Consider the following 22788-nt stretch of genomic DNA (forward strand, 5'->3'; position numbering starts at 1 on the left):
TATACTTGTTATATAGCGTTTACTGTGTGTCAAACACTGTTCTAAGCGCTGGGGTAGATACACTTTAATAACACAGTACACAGTAGCACAGTCCCTAACCCAGGTGGGACTAACGCTCATAGTCTAAGTAGGAGGCAGTACAGGTATTGAATCCTCCTTCTTCCCTGCCACCATCTCCTCAGCAGAGCGCTGGGTCACCTGAGCTGAAATACCTCACCCCTGCCCCAGCCCCCAAAACTGCAGCCTGCACCCAAGGACAGGGCTGGGGGAGGGGGCTCATGTTAATAACTGTGGTATTTGTTAAGTGCTTACTATATACCAAACACTGTTTTAAGCGCTGAGGTGATCAGGTCGAATACAGTCCTTGTCCCACACGGTGCTCACGGTCTTAATCCCCGTTGTACTGATGAGGTAACTGAGGCACAGAAAAGTTAAGTGACTTGCCCAAGGTCACGCAACAGACATCAATCAATCAATCGTATTTATTGAGTGCTTACGGTGTGCAGAGCACTGTACTAAGCACTTGGGAAGTACAAGTTGGCAACATACAGAGACAGTCCCTACCCAACAGTGGGCTCACAGTCTAAAAGGGGGAGACAGAAAACAAAACCAAACATACTAACAAAATAAAATAAATAGAATAGATAGGTACAAGTAAAATAAATAGAGTAATAAATATGTACAAACATATATACATATATACAGGTGCTGGGGGGAAGGGAAGGAGGTAAGATGAGGGGGATGGAGAGGGGGACGAGGGGGAGAGGAAGGAAGGGCTGAGTGTGGGAAGGCCTCCTGGAGGAGGTGAGCTCTCAGTAGGGCTTTGAAGGGAGGAAGAGAGCTAGCTTGGTGGATGGGCAGAGGGAGGGCATTTTAGGCCAGGGGGATGACATGGGCCGGGGGTTGATGGCGGGGCACAGTGAGGAGATTAGTGGCAGAGGAGCGGAGGGTACAGGGTGGGCTGTAGAAGGAGAGAAGGGAGGTGAGGTAGGAGGGGGCAAGGTGATGGACAGCCTTGAAGCCCAGGGTGAGGAGTTTCTGCCTGATGCGCAGATTTATTGGTAGCCACTGGAGATTTTTGAGGAGGGGAGTAACATGCCCGGAGCGTTTCTGGACAAAGACAATCCAGGCAGCAGCATGAAGTATGGATTGAAGTGGGGAGAGACACGAAGATGGGATATCAGAGAGAAGGCTGGTGCAGTAGTCCAGACGGGATAGGATGAGACATGTGGCAGAGCTGGGGTTAGAGCCCGTGCTGTTTCCACTGGGCCACGCTGCTTCTAAGGCTCCTGGATGCTGAGTTAGGGGACTCTGCGCCTCCGCCCGTCCAGACCTCAGGCGGACCGCCCCGCTAGCCTGACTCCGTCACACCCATGAGGTTCAGCCAAGTAGCCTCGCCCTCCGGCCCTTTCCCTCACAGCCCTGGGTGGGAAACGCAGGCCTGAACGCTCAGCTTCGGATCAGGCTCGAGCCGCTGAGAAGACTTCCTCGGACCCAAGAGGCCGCGCACGTGGGGCTGGGGCACGTTTGGGCGCTGGGTGTTTGGCGAGGGGAGAGGAGGAGAGGGGAGGGAAGGGGACCCGCGGGCCCTCATGGGCGACACAAGCCAGGGCCTGTAGGGGTTTCCAGTGCAGCGCGAGGCCCAGCGAAGCCTGCAAGGCAGGGCGTCAAATGTTCCCTTGCATAAACACGAGCCGAGTCATGAAAGGCTTTTTAACCCTGCCCGCGGGCGGGCGGGCAAACTGGTGGGCAAGCGGACAGACCCAGCCCTGTCAGGGCCCGCCGTAAGGAGGAAAGGGTGGGATGATGGAGCCGAGGAGAGCGCGCTTCCCTCTTAAAAAGGCAGTGCTCTTCTCCGCCAGTGAGGCTTCCTCTTTCGGGGCACCCCCCCCTTCTCCCTCACAGGACCAGGCAGAACGGATGGACAGACCGCCCAGGACCGTTCTGACTTGTGCAGTGGGAGGCTGAAGGAGGAGGGGCCGTGGCCGGTTTTGCCCGGCTTTCAGTCCCAAATAATGTGTGGGTAATAGCAAGAACAATAGCCTGGTTCGTGGCTTATTATCATAACTGGTTAAAATCAGAGACAGCTGAGAAATAGAATTTAAAAACGATCAAATAAACTCTCAGACGCGGGAACCTAATTCTCACGCTTTCGGCAAGCTCGCCACGAGTGGTTCTTGAAAGTGGGAGAGTTTCCTGCTGGTTCCCAAATGTCCTCGCCGTTGCCACTGCCTTAGGGGCAATAGGATCGTGCCTATCATCCAGCCTTCTCTGGGGGTTGGATGAGAGCCTCATGGACGCCCCAAGCCCACCCACCAAAGAGGGGGAAGGGCCTGAGGGAGTGGGGAGACCATGGATTAGAATCCACAAGCCTTTTGGACGCAGGGCTCTGACCACCTATTCTTACAGCAGGCTCAGCCCGTCCCAGGGATGGTTAGAGTCAGGACTGTGGGCCGGGTTGGAGGAAAAGGGAATACGGGAGGAGGAAGGGCAGGCCCTGGATGTGTCAGGAAGGCAAAAGTTGGCATGCTTCTGCCCAGGGCTCCATCCTCAGCTTGTTGCCCTACCTTCCTTCACACCTTAAGGGCACACAACACTGTAGTGGGCATGCAAGCCATGCAGAAGGGTAAAGAGCCCTGGTCTCAAAAGGGTTTATGGCCTCAAAGGGGAGGCACGCAGAGCACTCTTTTTTTCCTCATTCCTCCTCCCCATTCCCTGTATGATGATGATGATGACATTTGTTAAGCGCTTACTATGTGCAAAGCACCGTTCTAAGCGCTGGGGGGATACAAGGTGATCAGGTTGTCCCCAGGGGGGCTCACAGTCTTAATCCCCATTTTACAGATGAGGTAACTGAGGCTCAGAGAAGTTCAGTGACTTGCCCAAGGTCACACAGCAGACGTGTGGCGGAGACATGTGGTGGAGCCAGGATTTGAACCCATGACCTCTGACTCCAAAGCCCGTGCTCTTTCCACTGAGCCACGCTGTGCATCTTTCTCTTTCCTAATTTCCCTCTTTTCCCCTTTCCCCCATTGCCCCTCCCAACACGGAACAGCTCCTGGGGGCTGGGAGGGAGACCGAATGCTGAGCTCACCCTTGGCGGCCCTGAGAGGGAGTGCTGAAGGGTGCGGGCAGGCCCCGTGGCATTAGGTTGGCAAAAGGTTCCCAGCTAATAACAGGTTTTCCAGCCCTGAGACAGGGCAGAGCAGGGCCTCCTCCAGCCTCCCACCTCGTTTCCCGCCTCCCGACAGCCAGCTTGTCATGGTGACTTGAGTTGCAGGGAATTAAAGAAACGAAATGCGATTGTGTGACAAGAAGCCCGAGATTTCACGATTTCATCCTGTATGTTCCTGGCTGTGCCAGTCTGTGCCACACTATTGCTGCCTTCTACCTGCAATATATTTGAATGTCTGTCCCGCTAGATTGTAGGCTCAAGGGTAGGGATCATGTCTAACAGCTCTGTTGTCCTCTCTCGAGTACTTAGTACAGTGCTCTGCACAAAAGCCTCCATAAATACTATTAATCTCTTAATACTAAATACTAATATTTAATTCCATCTTTGGTATTGTGGTATATGTTAGTTGATTGTACATTTAATTATTAAACCGATTACTTTATAGATTGGTATTGTCTTCCCAGTTAGAATATAAACTACCTGTGGTCAAGGAACATAATAGATAAATAACAGCTTTTCCCACTCTAGTTTTTCCTAACCTTGCCCCTCTATAATCATGCTATTTCTTTATATTTCTCCACAATGCTGTGACCCCCTTTCCACTCTATAGCATTTCCATCCCATCTTACCTCCTTCCCTTCCCCACAGCACCTGTATATGACTGTGAGCCCACTGTTGGGTAGGGACTGTCTCTATATGTTGCCAATTTGTACTTCCCAAGCGCTTAGTACAGTGCTCTGCACATAGTAAGCGCTCAATAAATACGATTGATGATGTACATATTTATTACTCTATTTATTTTACTTGTACACATCTATTTATTTTATTTTGTTAGTGTTTGGTTTTGTTCTGTCTCCCCCTTTTAGACTGTGAGCCCACTGTTGGGTAGACTGTCTCTATATGTTGCCAACTTGTACTTCCCAAGTGCTTAGTACAGTGCTCTGCACACAGTAAGCGCTCAATAAATACGATTGATTGATCTCCTGCTCAGACTTCCATATAGTCCTGGGTTTCGCCACTTTGACATGTGCTTCATCTTGTCCTTCCTGTGCACTTATATGGCTCGTTCATGGGTCAGCAGAACTCTATATGTTGCCAACTTGTACTTCCCAAGTGCTTAGTACAGTGCTCTGCACACAGTAAGCGTTCAATAAATACGATTGAATGAATGAATGAATCAGATCAATCAATTGTATCGTATGCTTGGCAATCTGGATTAAAATCTTTCAATTTGATGCAAATTCAAGGGCTCTAATCCTGAGTGCTCAGTATTTATTTACTGATTGGGTCATAATTTGGTATTAACAGAGGTAACCCAACACAACAGCACTGCACCCCTACAATAAAATATGTTTTCTGCTGCAGCTGCTTTGGGTCAAGCCTTAAACCTCTAACCAGACACCTGATTGAGTTTTTGAATGAAGACTAAGATTTCATGAAATTTAACATGGTTGCATCTTCTACCAAAAGAACAGGATGGGAAGCCAAATATATCATTCCCTGAGGGTTTTCCAAGGCTTTAATGCTTATGAAAATTCATGAACCGCAGCAATGGGTAGCAGGAACCTTCTCCACCCCCAACCCTGTTAGGTCCCAAACACACATAATACAAGAAACTTTTAGGGTGACTTTGGTTTTTTGGGTTTTTTTTTTTTAATTGTAAAATTCATTTACAGAGAACCGCTCGTTTGGGTTGGCCTATTTACAGTCTCCTCCAATTTCCATCCCTACAAACCAAAATTTTTCCATGTAGTCTGTAATGTTAATTGAAATTTTAGCCCCCAAGGACCAGTAACTAGGGTTTTGGATTCTCTTTTTGCTCAATTCTCATTTCCATTTTCACAGAAGGAAAACAAAACTTTAGTTCTTTGCCTACACATGACCCAGGTAACGTTTTTGCAGAAAGAGGTTCCCAAGCCTTAAAACCTTCCTATGATCGAGACCACCAAACTCTGCTAATTCTTCAAGGCATCTGATTGCTGCTTTTAAAGCTCATTTAGTTTTTCTGCTGAAGAGCAACCAATGCATATGAGGTTCCCTCCCCCTCAGTCCTTCTACAACATACTCTATATCCTCATGTTTGTCTCTCTAGCACTTGCTCTCTATCTGGTAGAAACCAGGCATTTCTCTCATTAAGACAAAACAACCTTCTTTCTCTTTCTAGCTCCTCCCCTCGGCCCACCTGCCTTCATTCCAAGCTTCTGAGACATCCCTAAAACTTTCTCTGCTATAACTGTGGTTCCCTTTCAGTAGTCTAGAGCACATGCAAGCCATTTATGTGCGCTTACCACCCCTAAAATGTTACATTATAAAATCTGCTCCTTCCCACTGGCTCAAAAACAGTATGGCTTGGTTTCACGATGGATGATGTAAAAATGACTTAAAAATATATATACATATCCACACACACATACACATATATATATTTTGAACAAAGGCAATACCTTAAAAGAATACCAATTTGAAAAGACAGTTTTTTTAAAAAAAGGAAATCCTAAAATCTACTATACAATGAAAAAAATTAAATAACTGGCAGGATATGAAAATGAAGATGAGGAATGTACAGTGAAAACAAAAACACAAGACGAAGAATTCCAGTTGGTAAAGTGAAAAACATAGTGACTGCTGGGATCTGTTTTCCAAAGAATTTCTGCTCAACTTTAAATTTTAAACACAAAGCAGCACACGCAGGCTCTGCTGATTTTTAAGTGCACAGGTTTGAATTCTCTACGAAGATTCAATCATAACCGAGGCTGGGGAAATACTGGCGATTCCCAACACTGGCTGAGTTGAAAATTTCTGCCAGTACTGCCAGTTACAGTTGGCTGTTTCAAAGAACTGAAGTTAATTCGTCCCTCACATTTAGCTCAGATTTCATGATAAACCTACTTTTTAAAACTTGCCACTTGATTCATCCAAGTTTTAAGAAACGCTTAACTTGTTTTTAACAAAAACCCAACATGAGCCTTTACCTTCTTCAGAAAACAGACCCCAGTTCAACCAAGTTATTTGTATAACAGTAGCTGCCATTAAAAAAATAACGCAAAACCCCCCAAAACGTACAAAACGGTAGGTATGGTATAAAGTATAAAGTAACCCTGACAGTACAGTAAGAGAAATGTACACATTTATAAATAAACAGTCTCTTCTCCACTGAGAACGTGGACTCCTTTTAAACTAAAGTCTCTTTCCTTTTGCTTCCCAACTCGGCCTTCTCTCGTGTTCTTTGGAGCCCAGACAGTGTTCGGTGCGCTTTTACGCTCTTGCCGCCTTCGGCTGGAGTGACAATGGAGCCGGATTCGGGGGCGTTTTCATCTCCTTCGAACTGCAGGGCGCCCGAAAGGGTAGTCGATCGCCTGTGGGCTTGGACGTTGGGAACCGCCGGGTTGTTCTCCTCATACTCCTCACTGAGCTCCGGCAACTCCTTCAACTCTGTCGGGCTGCAGGCTTGCTGGAAAGGGGCAATGGCTGTTCGGATACAGTTAAACCACTGCTGCTTGTGAAACACATCGTTGGCTTGCAGAGTGTGGGACTGGCCCGGACTAGGGTCTTGGAAGCGAACTCGGAAGATGTTTTTGGCTGGAAAAATAAAGACGAGGAAAAGGAATTAGATTTCAGAGAGACAGAGGGGAAGGAGAGGCCGACCGACAGACCGTGGCTGGCCTCGAGGAGGAGGCAGAGCAGCCCGGGAGGGAGCGCACACCTTTGTCGGAGTTGCTGAAAGCGCCTCTGAAGGAGCCTCCCATTCTGACGTCGCCGTCCTGCAAATCCTCCAACACCAGCTCCTGGACGGGGATGGGCTGCCTGTACACTTGATAAGAGTGACGCTCGTTGCGGGTCACTGGGCGAGTCAGAACCAGGATGTCTTGAAACAGAAAAATGTAGAGTTTCTGGGGAAAACAAGGGAAAGAGAGAGACATTCCTAAATTTTTTACAAGGACAGAAAAAAAGCTTTCTGCAACCACATTACTGGCCCAGATTCGCTCTGCTATTACAAATTGGCCTTTACAGTAACCAAAAAGTTCATGGCTTCTCCCGCTCAAACTGGTTTCCAGCCTGAGCATGTTCTTGCTGGCAGGGCTTTCGGTCTTAGGAGATAAAACCTGTTTTTAGAACAACTGGCGTGTAAACCTACACCAAAGGGCAGCTAAGTAAACACCAGAGAGCACAACGATCTGAATGTCAGTAGCAACATAACTTGACACACCAGTATTCCACTCCCCAGCCTCATAGCACAGGAGGGATTAAAAGTATAAAACCTGAAAAAATGTTAATAGCCGGATTAAAAAAAAAAAACCCAAAAAGCAAAATCTCAAGGCTTAAAAAAAAAAAAAAAGAATTGAGCATCCAGGTGCAAAACAGATGCCAGATTTCAAGTTAATCTGAAAACATTCAAGTTATAAAATGCTATTTTTAGAGATTTTTACTGAAAAGAAACACCGCCAGACTCTTCCGCGGAAAAGCTACTATGTGCTGCTGCAATAAGATTACTCTATCAGTTTTCTTCCACTCAAGCAGCTTCTTTCTTTACTTAAAAACCTGAAAACTGGCTTGCATAGCTGGCTGTGAGCTCATCTTCAAAGTTAATGTTAGGACAAGGCAGAACTTTTGATGAAGCCTCCTGGAAGAAGGAAGGCCTTGTTGAGTAAGTTGAAAAATGCTTCAGAAGATGAACAGTGAAGTATGACCATTTGTTATACACTGAAAAACCCGTAGCTTGCTTGATTACTAATCCCAAAGACCTGGTGTTTGAAACTGCTCCAGATGCCAAGACAAAGGGCCAATTCTCCTCTCAAACACTAATTTCTTTTAAAACCAATATCAGGGTTTGTCCAGGACTGCGTCCCCCCAACCCCACAAAAGCAGGGGAAGGGTCCAGATTTGCAAACTCTCCCAATCACAATTTTTATATTGTTCATTATGATACAAAATATATATTTAAATGATAAAACGTGTATTTTTATTAATGTCTTCCTCTCCCCTCTACAGTATAAGCTCACTGTGGGCAGAGGATGTTTCTGCCAACTGTTTTACTGCTCTTTCCCAACTGCTTAGTACTGTGCTCTGCACATAGTAAGCACTCAATAAAGCCATTGATGATGATGAGGACGGTGATAACCAGAAAAACCTACATGTCCATTCTTATTCTTCAGTTCTCCATGGCAGAGCAAAACCTTGCTGGCTTCAATTCTAGGATCCCTCTGCTTCTCATCCAGATACTCCAGCTTGTCAATGTAATACTGGCACTCTGACTCTCCTTTCTTCACATTGATATCAGAGAGCACGCCTTGGATGATCAATATCTATGAAATAAAAGAGAAAATTGTAACAGTGATGTTTCACTCAACGTTTGAGAGTCCTCGAGGCCCAAGACTCAGACCCAAGACCTGCGTGTACGATTACATATATCGTGTACGATTGCATATATCCCCCTTTTCCAATAAAACAACTCAAATGAGTATGAATCCTCAACTACTTAGGTCACTTACAGCATTTTCCAGCAGCTGGACATCAGAGTGATCTTTTGGAGTGTGCCGCAGAATTTCTTTTAAAAGCAAGGGATATTTGACCAAACGACTTCGAGGAATGTCCAGGAAGCTCCAGAGGTCTAGTTTTCTGCTGAAGGGAGATTCGAGACACCGCTGGAGGAAATCCTGGACTCTTGGGTCTTGTTTTTTCTGATCAAGAAGGGCTTTGGCGGCTAGCTGGTTGCTGCAGTAGTCTTTATAGGCTTTAAGGCCAGACAACTAGAGAGTCATTAAAAACCCCAAGAGAAAAAGAAAAAAGTAAGAAAAAAGTTAAATGCGTGTTTGTTGCAATGCTTCTTATTTAACAATCAGTGACAAGTCAGCCCCGTGGTGTGCTTAACCTTGACTGTGGACAGTAAGAGGGGGCATGGTGGAAACAAATGCTGACTTCCCAGGGGCCTGGATGGTGGGGAAGGAAGTTAGGGATAGGACAGTCACCTATCCTCCCCAATCCTGGAAGCTGAGTTCCCAACATAATTTCCTTCTGCTGGTGGAGATGACATTCAGCGATAAGCTCATCATGGGGTTTGATTTGTCATTGGGACCCTGGTAGAAACTTTTACTTTACAAGTACGTATATTTATGGGTAGGCAGAGAGAAGGGAAAGAGGGGAGAGGAGTCTAAGAATAATTTGTTCGGTCTCTGCTTTCATGCTGATTAAGATCTTGATTTCAGGCTGCAAACTGCCTAGTTGATGACATAAAGCTCCCCTCCTTACAATAAGAAACTGTTCCCAATTTTAGCCACGTAAACAGAACCTCCTGTTATGGGTTCAGATCGGCTTGTTCTAGACAATGATTCAAGCCCCCTTAAAACTCATCCTTGATTCCAAGCTATTTTGGGTAAATGACCCATTACACACCCAGTTCACAAGAATATGACCAATTTGCTCCACTGTCCCATCAGGCTTGGTTGCTTCTCTTAATCTCACCAACAAATCTGAAAAGGAAAAATGAAAAGGAAAAATTGAAGCCACATACCACAACTGTAACGGGTTCATTTCAGCAAAAGGTCAATGTTCTCATAGTAAGAAAAATAAAATAGTATCTATACCTTCATGCAATGGTATATATGCATCCAAATCCCCAAATATGTGTGTCAGTTCTTCCTCTGACATAATAGACAGTTTCAACATGGGATCATGGTAGGCCTTTTGTGAGGGAGAAAAGGAACTGGTCACACACAGAGTCAAACAAAATATGATGGTAAGTCCCGCTAAGTATATCTCTAGTGTAAACAGTGTATTCTGTGAAGGGGAAGAGAACTATAAAGCAAATTAAAAAAAATACTAGGACCTAAACTGGCGTTTTTTATTGACGCTCATATAGAAAGATTGGTCCATCATTTCACAAGTTGCTTCAGGCATTTTCAAATTTTAAACCCACAATTTGTGAACTGTTGGAACAGCCCATAAGAGAAGAAATAAAACTACTCACCTTTCTAGCAAGCTTCAGATCCTCGATTAAATCTTGCTCCCCTCGGGATAGTTCATATATTGCCTGCAAAGATGAAAAAAAAAAGGAAATTATAACACTATTCCTTCCAGTCATTTAAGAGATGACATAAAATTTGTTGTTCACATAGCAATTGTAATCAAAGGTCAAAATACAAACAGATCACATTATACAGCTTGATCAAAATTTCCCAAGGCCCCCATGCACCCACAAAGTGTTTCTGTTTTTTTCAGCACTAAGCAAAGCTGATTAGACACCATGAAATCACAGACTGACTACTGTTTAGAACTGTACTGTGTCGCTTAAAGATTTATCCAGGCAGAAAAGGGCAAACTTCACAACTCTGCAAATCTATTAATAAGAATCTCATTTAAATAGGAAAATTGCATTTAAGCAAAGCAATCTATTTTCACTGTGCAAATAAGGGAATACAGCAAAATGCCTCTAGCTTAGCCTCTTGCGAAAGGTATATCCTGGGCCATTTTACCAAAGTTATGGTACACTGGAAGAATGGAGACGCTTTTTTTTGCCAGCCAATTAACTGAAACTAAAGTAATCCCAAAACACCCCATGAACAGTTCTTTCTTTTACAAGATCCTAGTGGATTTGGCATACACAGTGGCTTGACAACCTACCTCCTGACGTTTGATTTCTTTGGTGGTTAGGGTCTCCTTCATGTTGACGTCTAGCATCTCTGACCATAGTACACTATTTCTTCTTTTGGGAGGAGTGGGAACTGTGGCTCTACTCCATGACTTCTGGGCACAGGCAGGGGATCTGCTCTCACCACGGAGGGTAAATGACTACGGAGACAGAGCGGGAAGGGGGAGAATATCAGAGGACAGGCCAACAGTAAGCGCTAATGCTGGCTGAATGTCATCTCCAGCCAGCAGAAGGAAATTACAGTGGGAACTCAGCTTCCAGGATTGGGGAGGATAGGTGACTGTCCTATCCCTAGCTTCCTTCCCCACCATCCAGGTCCCTGGGAAGTCAAACAATACCATAGATCCAATATCATCTAGTTGTACTTTTTAAAAATAAATTTAGGTGGCGACTCAGCTGTAGGAGTCATTTATCAGAGATCAAATTTGTTTTGGGTCAGAACCACCCCACTGGTCCAAGCTAACATTTTCAAAGTTCATTTTGTCAGCCTAGGAGTTTTGGTAACAACGTTATCAGCACAGCTGAGGCACATTATCTTCATACAGTATGGGTACTTTTTCTGTAGGCACATTCCTATTTGATCTCTGTGCTTATCCCAGCATGGTAAAGTTGTATGGAAAATGCATTAGAAACAAATGTGGGCCCCTTCCTCCCCCAACTAACAACACTGTTGTTTTTTGAGTTTTTTTTACCTGTATTGTCTGACCAAAACGCCTGACTGCGCCATTTCTTACAGGAGAGATTAAGTTTGCCAAGGATGTGACCCGTGCTAGAGGTCGGACTCTTTTATTGCTTGGCTCCTGTGAAGACAAAAACAGGTTGAACTGAATGTGGTGTACTTAGGCTCAAAAGCTTCCAAACAAGTCTGGACAACTGCATGAGACAAAGTGCAGAAATTCAGGGCTCATAAGCAGGTCATGTCTTACAGCTCACGTAGGAGCGTCATGTAAATATCAAAAAGCAATAATCTGGATTATAAAAAAAGTTACCAAATAACCAGAATTCAAAGATCAAAGATTCAATGTTAATTATCCTTACAACACAGTGCCCTGGAAGTCAATATTGTTCATGTCAACTTAAACATTGAGTAGTTGTTATTAATACCCAAAATACAAAGTTTGACTCAGTTCGAAAACTGGAACTGTGTAATCTCAGAAGAGAAGGAACTAAACCACAAGCATTCCTCGTTAGGGCCCTCAATGGTTATGTAAAGAATTTCAATCAAACAGAGGTCTGATGACTACACAGCTGAGCCTCAGAATGTTTGCAGACCTAACAACCATATTTATTTGAAAAGCACTGTGGTTGACTTTCAAGATGTTGATTCTTGCTGTGGATATAAGTTTACTCCAGATAGGTCAAGTACACATAGATTTTTTTTTGGTGGGGGGGATGGTGGGGGGAGAGGGAGAGTGGCAGGGAAGAGAGGGAAGGAAGAATTGGGTTGGTTGCAATGGTGTGACCTTGTCAGAAACTGAATAAAGGGTGAAACAGCTTAGATGCCTACCCTACTTGACACTGAGTGAAGATGGCATGTATGCCACTCTCCACATTCAGACTGGAGTGGGGGTAGTTTATCATGGGGTTCATGATGAAGTCCTGAGTCGCCAGCCAGTTAGTACTTTTCCCTTGAGCTAATCAAGCAACGATGCCTGGAAAAATAGTGTAGCATTTTATAAATGAGAGAGAAGTGCCCTACATTAGATGTAAGAACTCTCACTGAAAGTTTAAAAATGCACACACTCACATTCTTCCCAATTTGCTGCTGATAATAATGAGCCAAGTCATTCACATGATAATCATGTTTGATCTGAACGCACTTCAAAAAAATACTAAAAGATACCTTCATTTCACAGAGAAGGAAAATGGGATATAGAAGTGAAAGCTTCAGACACAAATGAACAGAAAGTGGGGGGAGAAGTAAACTCGTTCATTTAGATTATTTGAATGGATTATGGACAACTGCATTTAAGACTTTAGGTATATGCGATGGGTTAGCATAAAATTGATATAAGTATGGATTTACTAGCTTTGGGCCATGAGAAGGTGAAAAGAAAATGCAGGAGCCATATCAATGTTTGAAAAGGAAAAGACAGAACAATAAAAAGTCTAGCTGGAGAGTTCAGGATTTTATTGGTGTTGGAGTAGGTATGGGGGAAAAAACTCAAAACCTCTGTAAAATATAAGAAATGAAAAAACTAAGCAGAATTTCATTTAATTATCTAAAGAAATGGGTCACCTTAATGAGAGCTTTAAACTTGAAAAGGGCAAAGGGATAGATTTTATAAAGCAGTGTCAAAAATTGGAACAAGGGAATTTACGTTAAACTTTGTAAGCTATTTTACCCTATGAGGAGGCAAAGCACAAACCAAAGCATAAAGCAATGGACATTTTCTGAAACAAAAAAAAAAAATACAATTTGGCTAGTAACACTACCCCCCCCCCCCCCAAAAGAAATGTTTAGAGTTGAAAATTTGAGGCGTTTCAGCTATGTGATAAAATGACATTCTGTACGGTAACAGACATGTGTGAATGCCTTTGCAACACACATCTGTGCAAGACTTTAATGACACATACATGTGCAGAAGGTCTAGCAGAAAGCATTCCTCTCTATTAGTGAAGAGGTACAAAGAGTCTTCTGTTTGAATGGAGATATAATTACCACACCCAGAACAGCTAAGTAGATACAGAGTAAGATTATGCCAACTTTTAGATGGAAACAAAGCAGTTGCCAGAAAATCCTGTTCCTTTTTTTGGAAACAGAGTTAACTCCTCTTCCCTAAGGCAGAACGAATTTGGCTTCACTGTAAATCACAAAACGGCCAACTGCAATTAAGAAGTCTGCTTGATGTGTGCTCTCCTCTAATGTTAAAAGGAAGGTTGTTTGGCTTATCTATAATTTAAAATTGTATCTCTGCAAAAAGGAGACTTTTCCTTCCTTTGAGCTGCAACAGAAGGTAACAATTTGGTAAATCCAAAATGTATGCTCAATACCAATTACAGTGCTTGAATGATGCATGTTTTGGGGCCTGAATCCATATAGCTGTTACTTGTAAACTTGCCAAGGCAAAATTCTGCAAAACAAAGTATTTACAAAAATGGATGTGCTTTTTGTTTATAAAAGTTCTAGGGGGAGGCTGGAAATAGGTTTTTAATAAATCACTGGGTTGGCAGTGACTGTAATCTAACTTTCCTTTAAAACCTATTTCCAACAGCCTCTCTCCCTGTGGAGGAATGAGGCTACCCAGGCTGCAGAGGAAGAAAGCTAACAATCCAGGAATTTTAAGAACTAAAAATGTGAACTTTCCCTACGTGCTTTTGACTAAGGAAGAAAACTTAGCTTTCTGCCCCTACTAAACGGAATGGCTGATCCTTTGAAAGACTGGACCATAAACGAGAAAAGCCACTTTGATTTCCAAGATCTTACCAATGGAACCGATTTTGGAAAAAAGAAAATATTTAAAGGTCACAAGCTTCTGAAATTTTCCGACTACAGGTCTCTGATAAAAAGAAAACCAAGGACTCCTTATATGGGAAGGTGGGCCAATGAAAGGATCGGGGATAAAGGGGCCTAGTGCCTCACCTTAAAGTTAGGGATTCAGGTTTGGCTGCCAGTTTGGACCAAAAATAAATGATTACCTGACTGCTTTTGGAGACTCACAGGCCCTTGGCCCAGTTCCTGATGAAAACCAAACATTCCCAATGCTCCAAGTCATATGGATAGGGTTTTACATGGTTAAGTCAATGTAGCCCCAAAGTAACAAAAGTGGAAGAACAAAATACCCTCTCACCTTCAAAACGATCTTGTCCAAGCTTATTTAAAAATACATAGCACAAACAGCAGCCCTGGATGAAATTTTTCCACTAACAGAAACCTTTCACGACTACTCAAGTGTACTTAAACATCCTGCTGCCACTTACCTATGGTGCTGTCTTATCCTAATGTCCTTTAAAATAATATGATGGCATTTATTAAGTGCTTACTATGTGCAAAGCACTGTTCTAGGCACTGAAGGGACTGTGTCTGACCTAATTGTCTTGTATCTACCCTAGCGCTTAGTACAGTGCTCTGCACCGATTAAGTACTCAATAAATCATCAATGGTATCTATTTGGCGGTTACTGTGTGCAGAGTTCTTGTGCAGAGCCTTTAGGAGGGTACAATTTAACACAGCTGGTAGGCACATTCCCTGCCCACAACGAAACGAGATTACAGTCTAAATTACATAGTATGTGTTTAATTGCCAAAGCAAAAAAAAGTCTGAATACATATTAGCATGGCAGATAAATCAGTTTTCTGTTACCCAAATCGGTCTTCATCTCATCTTTCACTAAAACCCAAGGTCAAGACATGAATACATATTTAAGCGATTTTTTTTTTAAAAAACGACTTGAGCTGTCTCTTCTTTAGATGCAATTTTACAAGATGACTTGGGAGTTTCGTCTTGCGCCATTATAACTTGCTTACTCATGGAATCTGGGGGTAGCACCTTTCTGGAGGATTTCCTTTTGTGGAACAGTATTTAAAAAAATCTAACACTAGCCCCCCCCCCCCAAAAAAAAAACCTTTCAAAAGTGCTTAAATTTACCTTTTCAAAACACTATGTAAAGGGAAACAAAGACAAAAATGAGTTCTAAAGGAAGGGTTGGGCAAATCTAGTTCAACTATTAAACAGTTTTTAGTTCTATAAATTTAACTGTTTTTAGTCATCGGAGTTTATTAATGTATTCTGAAAAATGTGTCACACTTCTACTAAAACGCCCGATTTAAGGGGAAGCAATAAAACTAGTTTCAATGACTCAGTTTTAATGTTGAGGTAGCTAAAATTAGGTATAAATACTGTTGACCAACAGACTTTTATTTGATGCTCTACAGGGAAATGCCTATTATAATCACTTCAAAGACGCTGGAGTACCCCAAAGTCTTTTTTTGAACAGAATTGGTTCCCAGGAATCGGATTTTTAGACCCGGCTAAATGAGCTAGAAGTAAGACTTCATCAGTCAGTATTTTCAACCAAGTTTTTCTAATAAACAACTGAGTGGTGTGGCAGCCAAGAAAACTGGTAATTAGTATAAAAACCACCAGTCACCCGTAAATACAATTCTCCAGGGCACCGAGATCTTACAGACAAAAATACAGACGCAAGCATTTACATTTTCTATTTTAAATACGTTTAAAGATCTAGTTTGAGGGGGGAAAACCCAGCAGGATAGAACGACGTTGCCAACTTGTACTTCCCAAGTGCTTAGTACAGTGCTCTGCACACAGTAAGTGCTCAATAAATACGACTGAATGAATAATAGTAAAGAAAAAACGGAGACAACTTTGTACTTTAGCAATTTTTTTGCTACCACTAGCTCAAAAAGAGTTATTTTCCTACTCCACATAGCTCTTTAAAGTGCGGTTCGTGGTAAGGCAAATCCATCAAACTATGTAGCACCTCGCGGATGGCACATATCTGCATTGCGTGCCACCTTCCCACACTGGCACGGTAGGGCGGTTTGGCTGTATTCCTTTTCATAACCCCGTCTGGTTCAAACTCAGTGCTCGTCCCTAAATTCGTGCACTACTACTACTACTACTAATGATGGTATTTGTTAAGCGCTTACTATGTGGAAAGCACTGTTCTAAGCGCTGGGGGAATACAACGTGATCAGGTTGTCCCTCGGGGGGCTCACAGTCTCAATTCCCATTTTACAGATGAGGGAACTGAGGCACAGAGAAGTTAAGCGACTTGTCCAAAGTCACACAGTTGGCGGAGTCGGGATTTGAACCCATGACCTCTGACGCCAAAGCCCGGGCTCTTTCCACTGAGCCACGTTGCTTCTCTACTACTACTATTAATAATAATCGCATGTTAGGCACTTACTATGTGCACTGTTCTAAGCGCTGGGGGGTGGGGGGGATACAAGGTAAAGAGGTTGTCCTACACAGGGCTCAGTCTTAATACGTTTTGTTTTGTTGTCTGTCTCCCCCTTCTAGACTGAGCCCGCTGTCGGGTAGGGACCTTCTCTAGATGTTGCCAACTTGGACTTCCCAAGCGCTTAGTCCAGTGCTCTGCACACCGTAAGCGCTCAATAAATACGATTGAACCAATGAATGAATCCCCATTTTACAGATGAGTTAACTGAGGCCCAGAGAAGTGAAGTGACTTTCCCGAAGTCACCCAGCACACAAGTGGCGGAAGCAGCGTGGCTCAGTGGAAAGAGCCCGGGTTTGGGAGTCAGGGGTCATGGGTTCGAATCCCGACTCTGCCAAGTGGGCAAGTCACTTCACTTCCCTGAGCCTCAGTTACCTCAACTGTAAAATGGGGATTAATCACTCAATCGTATTTATTAAGCGCTTACTGTGTGCAGAACATTGTACTAAGCGCTTGGGAAGTACAAGTTGGCAACATCTAGAGACGGTCCCTACCCAACAGTGGGCTCACAGTCTAGAAATTCTAGGGATTAAGTCTAGGGATTAAGACTGTGAACCCCACGTGGGGCAACTTGATCACCCTGTAACACCCCCCCCCCAGCGCTTAGAACAGTGCTTTGCACATAGTAAGCGCTTAACAAATGCCATTATTATTTTTTTAACCCATGACCCTTCTAGACTTCTTCTAGACTGTGAGCCCACTGTTGGGTAGGGACTGTCTCTGTGTTGCCGACTTGTACTTCCCAAGCGCTTAGTACAGTGCTCTGCACACAGTAAGCGCTCAATAAATACGATTGATTGATTGACTGACCCGCGTTTTATTTTTAATTGCCGCGCTAAAATCCCCCCTCCAAACCGGATTCGGAGTACAAGGAGCAGTCTCCCAGGATGTTCCCCCCCATGCCAGAGCTTGGCGCGTCAGGGGGGGCGATAGACTGTGAGCCCACTGTTGGGTAGGGACTGTCTCTATGTGTTGCCGACTTGTACTTCCCAAGCGCTTAGTACAGTGCTCTGCACCCAGTAAGCGCTCAATACGATTGATTCGCGATTTTTTTTTTTAATTGCCGCGCTAAAATCCCCCCTCCAAACCGGATTCGGAGGACAAGGAGCAGTCTCCCAGGATGTTCCCCCCATGCCAGGGCTTGGCACGTCAGGGGGGCGATAGACTGTGAGCCCACTGTTGGGTAGGGCCTGTCTCTATGTGTTGCCGACTTGTACTTCCCAAGCGCTTAGTACAGTGCTCTGCACCCAGTAAGCGCTCAATACGATTGATTCGCGAATTTTTTTTTTAATTGCCGCGCTAAAATCCCCCCTCCAAACCGGATTCGGAGTACAAGGAGCAGTCTCCCAGGATGTTCCCCCCCCATGCCAGAGCTTGGCGCGTCAGGGTGGGCGATAGACTGTGAGCCCACTGTTGGGTAGGGACTGTCTCTATGTGTTGCCGACTTGTACTTCCCAAGCGCTTAGTACAGTGCTCTGCACCCAGTAAGCGCTCAATACGATTGATTCGCGATTTTTTTTTCAATTGCCGCGCTAAAATCCCCCCTCCAAACCGGATTCGGAGGACAAGGAGCAGTCTCCCAGGATGTTCCCCCCATGCCAGGGCTTGGCACGTCAGGGGGGCGATAGACTGTGAGCCCACTGTTGGGTAGGGACTGTCTCTATGTGTTGCCGACTTGTACTTCCCAAGCGCTTAGTACAGTGCTCTGCACCCAGTAAGCGCTCAATACGATTGATTCGTGATTTTTTTTTTCATTGCCGCGCTAGAATCCCCCCTCCAAACTGGATTCGGAGTAGAAGCAGCAGTCTTCCAGGATGTTCCCCCCATGCCAGAGCTTGGCGCGTCAGGGGGGGCGATAGACTGTGAGCCCACTGTTGGGTAGGGCCTGTCTCTATGTGTTGCCGACTTGTACTTCCCAAGCGCTTAGTACAGTGCTCTGCACCCAGTAAGCGCTCAATACGATTGATTCGCGATTTTTTTTTTTCATTGCCGCGCTAAAATCCCCCCTCCAAACTGGATTCGGAGGACAAGGAGCAGTCTCCCAGGATGTTCCCCCCATGCCAGGGCTTGGCGCGTCAGGGGGGCGAGGGGGAGAGGGCCCCCGCCGTGACCCCCTTACCTCTTGCTCCCTGAAGGACTGGTTATTAACGTCTAGGACTCGGATCGTCCTTTTGATAGGCAGGAGACCTCCGACTTCATCATGCGCCACCATGCTTTCGGCCGGGGCTCTCCGGATCCTCCGAGGTAATCCACATCCGAGTTGGGGTGGGGGGTCCCGGGCCTGGCTGAGCCCCCACCCTGCCGGGGCCCAAGACGCCTTTCCGAGCGGGAGGCTGCAGAGCCCCGGGGTCAAGGCGGGGGGCGGGGTCCCCCCGGGGTCACGTGGATGATTGACAGCCGCGGGAGGGCGGGGCCCGCTCCGCGGACACCTCCCTTCCCTCCAAAAGTTAACGCTCTTGGAGCGCTTACTGCGTCATTCATTCAATCGCATTTATTGAGCGCTTACTGCGTGCGGAGCACTGGACTAAGCGCTTGGGAAGTACAAGCTGGCAACATATAGAGCCGGTCCCTACCCAACATTCATTCAGTCGTATTTATTGAGCGCTTACTGCGTGCTCTGTCTCCCCCTTTTAGACTGTGAGCCCACTGTTGGGTAGGGACTGTCTCTATGTGTTGCCAATTTGTACTTCCCAAGCGCTTAGTACAGTACTCTGCACATAGTAAGCGCTCAATAAATACGATTGATTGATTGATTGATTGCACAGCACTGGACTATTTGTACATATTTATTACTCTATTTTGCTTGTACATATCTATTCTATTTATTTTATTTTGTTAGTATGTTCGGTTTTGTTCTCTGTCTCCCCCTTTTAGACTGTGAGCCCACTGCTGGGTAGGGACTGTCTCTATATGTTACCAACTTGTACTTCCCAAGCGCTTAGTCCAGTGCTCTGCACACAGTAAGTGCTCAATAAATACGATTGATGATGATGATGACTAAGTGCTTGGGAAGTACAAGCTGGCAACAGATAGAGACGGTCCCTACCCAACATTCATTCATCCATTCTTATTTATTGAGCGCTTACTGCGTGCAGAGCACTGGACTAAGCGCTTGGGAAGTACAAGTTGGCAACAGATACAGACGGTCCCTACCCAACATTTATTCATTCATTCTTATTTATTGAGCGCTTACTGTGTGCAGAGCACTGGACTAAGCGCTTGGGAAGTACAAGCTGGAAACATATAGAGACGGTCCCTACCCAACATTCATTCAATCGTACTTATTGAGCGCTTACTGTGTGCAGAGCACTGGACTAAGCGCTTGGGAAGTACGAGTTGGCAACATGTAGAGACGGTCCCTACCCAACAGCGGGCTCACAGTCTAGAAGGGGGAGACAGACAACAAAGCAAAACATATTAACAAAATAAAATAAATAGAATAAATATGTCCAAGTAAAACAGAGTAATATGTACAAACATATATACGTACATACAGGTGCTGTGGGGAGGGGAAGGAGGTAAGGCAGGGGGGAGAGGAAGGAGGGGGCTCAGTCTGGGAAGGCATCCTGGAGGAGGTGAGCTCTCAGTAGGGCTTTGAAGGGAGAGCCCTGTACTAAGCGCTTAAGTTCCAGGCCTTGGGCAGGGTACTTTTCTCCTTCATTCGAAAGTGGTTGTGTTGTTTTACTGTCTGTCTTCCCCTTCTAGATTGGGTAGGGACCGTCTCTATATGTTGCCGACTGGTACTTCCCAACCGCTTAGTAATAATAATAATAATGACGGTATTTGTTAAGCACTTACTATGTGCAAAGCACTGTTCTAAGCTCTGGGGGGTTGCAAGGTGATCAGGTTGTCCCATGTGGGGCTCACAGTCTTAATCCCTATTTTGCAGATGAGGGGACTGAGGCCCAGAGAAGTTAAGTGACTTGCCCAAAGTCACACAGCTGACAATTGGCGGAGCAGGGACAGTGCTCTGCACGCAGTAAGCGCTCAATAAATACGATTGAATGAATGACTGAAGCGCTCAGTGTGCGCAGAGCACTGTACGAAGCGCCTTTCTCATCCTGAATCTAGACGAGTCCGGTTTAACATTCCTCGGGGGCAGCGGCGGGGGGAGAGCTTGGAAAGTGGGGTTGAAATTTCTGCATACCTGAATTACACTAAGGGATTAAAAAAAAAACAAAAGCGACCCAAGGGAATGCTTATCTGACCGAGATAATCTGCTTTTTTGCCTCTAGACCCTGTTGTTTTCAGGAAGGAAAAGTCCTTTCCCCAATTCCCTAAGAAGGGACATTAGTAAGGCACTGTACAAACAGGGCTAATACAAGTTGGGAATGGGAGAAAAGGGAAAAACCCAGGGATAAATACATGTATACCTCAAAGTGAAAAGTATGAGAAGCTATAGAACTTGCTCTGAACATTTTGGTGTCTTTTGAGGACATGTGAAGCTATCTAGAACCCGGAATCTAGTTTCAATTTTTACCTCAACAGCCTGGTATGAAAGATTTTCCTGAGCAAGAGTTGTGGTCTTATTCATATACAAATTACCTTGGTCCAAGAGAAGACAACAGGGAGAACAGTTGGGCCACTTTAACTTATCGGGACAGGATGCCTTAAAAATCAAAGCTATTAAAGTTCTGGGAGGTGGGGGACATTTTCTTTATTAAATTCCCATGCGTGAAGCAGGGTGGCTCCGTGGAAAGAGCCTAGGCTTTGGAGTCAAAGCTCATGAGTTCAAATCCCTGCTCTGCCAATTGTCAGCTGTGTGACTTTGGGCAAGTCACTTAACTTCTCTGTGCCTCAGTTACCTCATCTGTAAAATGGGGATTAAGACTGTGAGCCCCCCATGGGACATCTTGATCACCTTGTTACCTTCCCAGTGCTTAGAACAGTGCTTTGCACATACTAAGCACTTAATAAATGCTATTATTATTATTATGCACTAAATGCAAAAGACAATTCCAATCCATACCTCAGACTGGAACATTTCCCCTTCTCCTGAAGGCCAGAGTTAGTCACTTTGGGGCCCGCTGCACTCCTACTGCCCAATAGTCGGTTATTTTCCTTTAAGGGACATTCTAGTTTTCAACGAGAGCTACCACTAAGTTGGCTTCAGAAGTAATGACGATTTCAAGTAATGGGGGCACTTTGAAGAGACAAGGATATTCCTTTACTTGTACAGGGACCTTGTCTAATTTTTATTCGTGCACTTTTTCCCGGCTTTTAATACTTTGCACATAAGAAGCACTTATACCCATTATTACTACTAAGATCCCAGAAATTTGTGTCTTATGATCTGATGCAATTAACCGATGGTTGTGAAGTTCAGAGCAGTGAAGTGCTGGGATGAGATCAAGAGGGGTGACACCTTTCTGCCTGGCCCTACAACCCCTTTGAAGTGGACCCCCTTGCCTTCAGCACTTTTCCAGTAAACCAGATCTGTTTCCTCCTATGGAAGTTGTACTGACACAACAATCATATCGTTGGTCACCACCCCCCACCTGACAGAATGTGTTTAAAGACTGCATTTTTCACAGTAGGGTCAACATGGAAAGATACCAGTTCACAGGGAACACAAGGCCTTAGTTGAGCAAACTTCCAGATAAGGCTTTATGCCCAAAATCCAACCCTGAAAATATAATTTCAATGCTGAAATTTATGATTTCTTCAAATAGAAGTTGGTTTACTTGAACAAAATCCAGAAGAGAAGCATCGTGGCCTAGTGGATAAAGCACTGGCCTGTGAGTCAGAAGGGCCTGGGTTCAAATTCTGACACTGCCACCTGCCTGCTGTGTGACCGTGGGTAAATCACTTAACTTCTTTGTGCCTTAGTTTCCTAATCTATAAATTGGGGATTTAGACTGTAAGCCAGTTGGGACATGGACCTGATTAGCTTGTATCAACCCCAGTACTTAGTTCAGTGCTGGCACTTAGTAAGTGTTTAATAAATGCAAGAGACAGAGAGAGAGAGAGAGAGACAGAGAGAGACAGAGAGAAAGAGAATGCACCCATAAGTGCTTAACTGGTGATCAATAGCTGAGAATCTGAGT

The 22788-nt window shown here is 44.7% G+C and overlaps 1 protein-coding gene across 2 annotated transcripts in view; it reads right to left on the bottom strand.

The window, feature by feature from the left end:
• Nucleotides 1–4792: 4792 nt before the first annotated feature.
• The window catches only part of NET1 (neuroepithelial cell transforming 1), a 55698-nt gene continuing 37702 nt past the window's right edge, over nucleotides 4793–22788 (bottom strand). The window contains exons 1-10 of one of the 2 annotated variants that reach the window (XM_038741201.1): nucleotides 18861–19059; nucleotides 11513–11620; nucleotides 10793–10960; nucleotides 10140–10202; nucleotides 9757–9853; nucleotides 9566–9642; nucleotides 8665–8922; nucleotides 8308–8478; nucleotides 6879–7065; nucleotides 6348–6754 (exon numbers count right to left, since the gene is read on the bottom strand). In XM_038741201.1, the coding sequence (XP_038597129.1) occupies nucleotides 6348–6754; nucleotides 6879–7065; nucleotides 8308–8478; nucleotides 8665–8922; nucleotides 9566–9642; nucleotides 9757–9853; nucleotides 10140–10202; nucleotides 10793–10960; nucleotides 11513–11620; nucleotides 18861–18953 (1629 nt within the window). In that variant the 5' untranslated portion in view covers nucleotides 18954–19059. Of the gene's footprint in view, nucleotides 6755–6878; nucleotides 7066–8307; nucleotides 8479–8664; nucleotides 8923–9565; nucleotides 9643–9756; nucleotides 9854–10139; nucleotides 10203–10792; nucleotides 10961–11512; nucleotides 11621–18860; nucleotides 19060–22788 lie in introns of those variants that run through there. The other variant, XM_038741200.1, reaches the window with a different exon arrangement.

This window comes from Tachyglossus aculeatus (genome assembly GCF_015852505.1).
Source record: "Tachyglossus aculeatus isolate mTacAcu1 chromosome 12 unlocalized genomic scaffold, mTacAcu1.pri SUPER_6_unloc_1, whole genome shotgun sequence".
In the NCBI taxonomy this organism is placed as follows: Eukaryota; Metazoa; Chordata; class Mammalia; order Monotremata; family Tachyglossidae; genus Tachyglossus; species Tachyglossus aculeatus.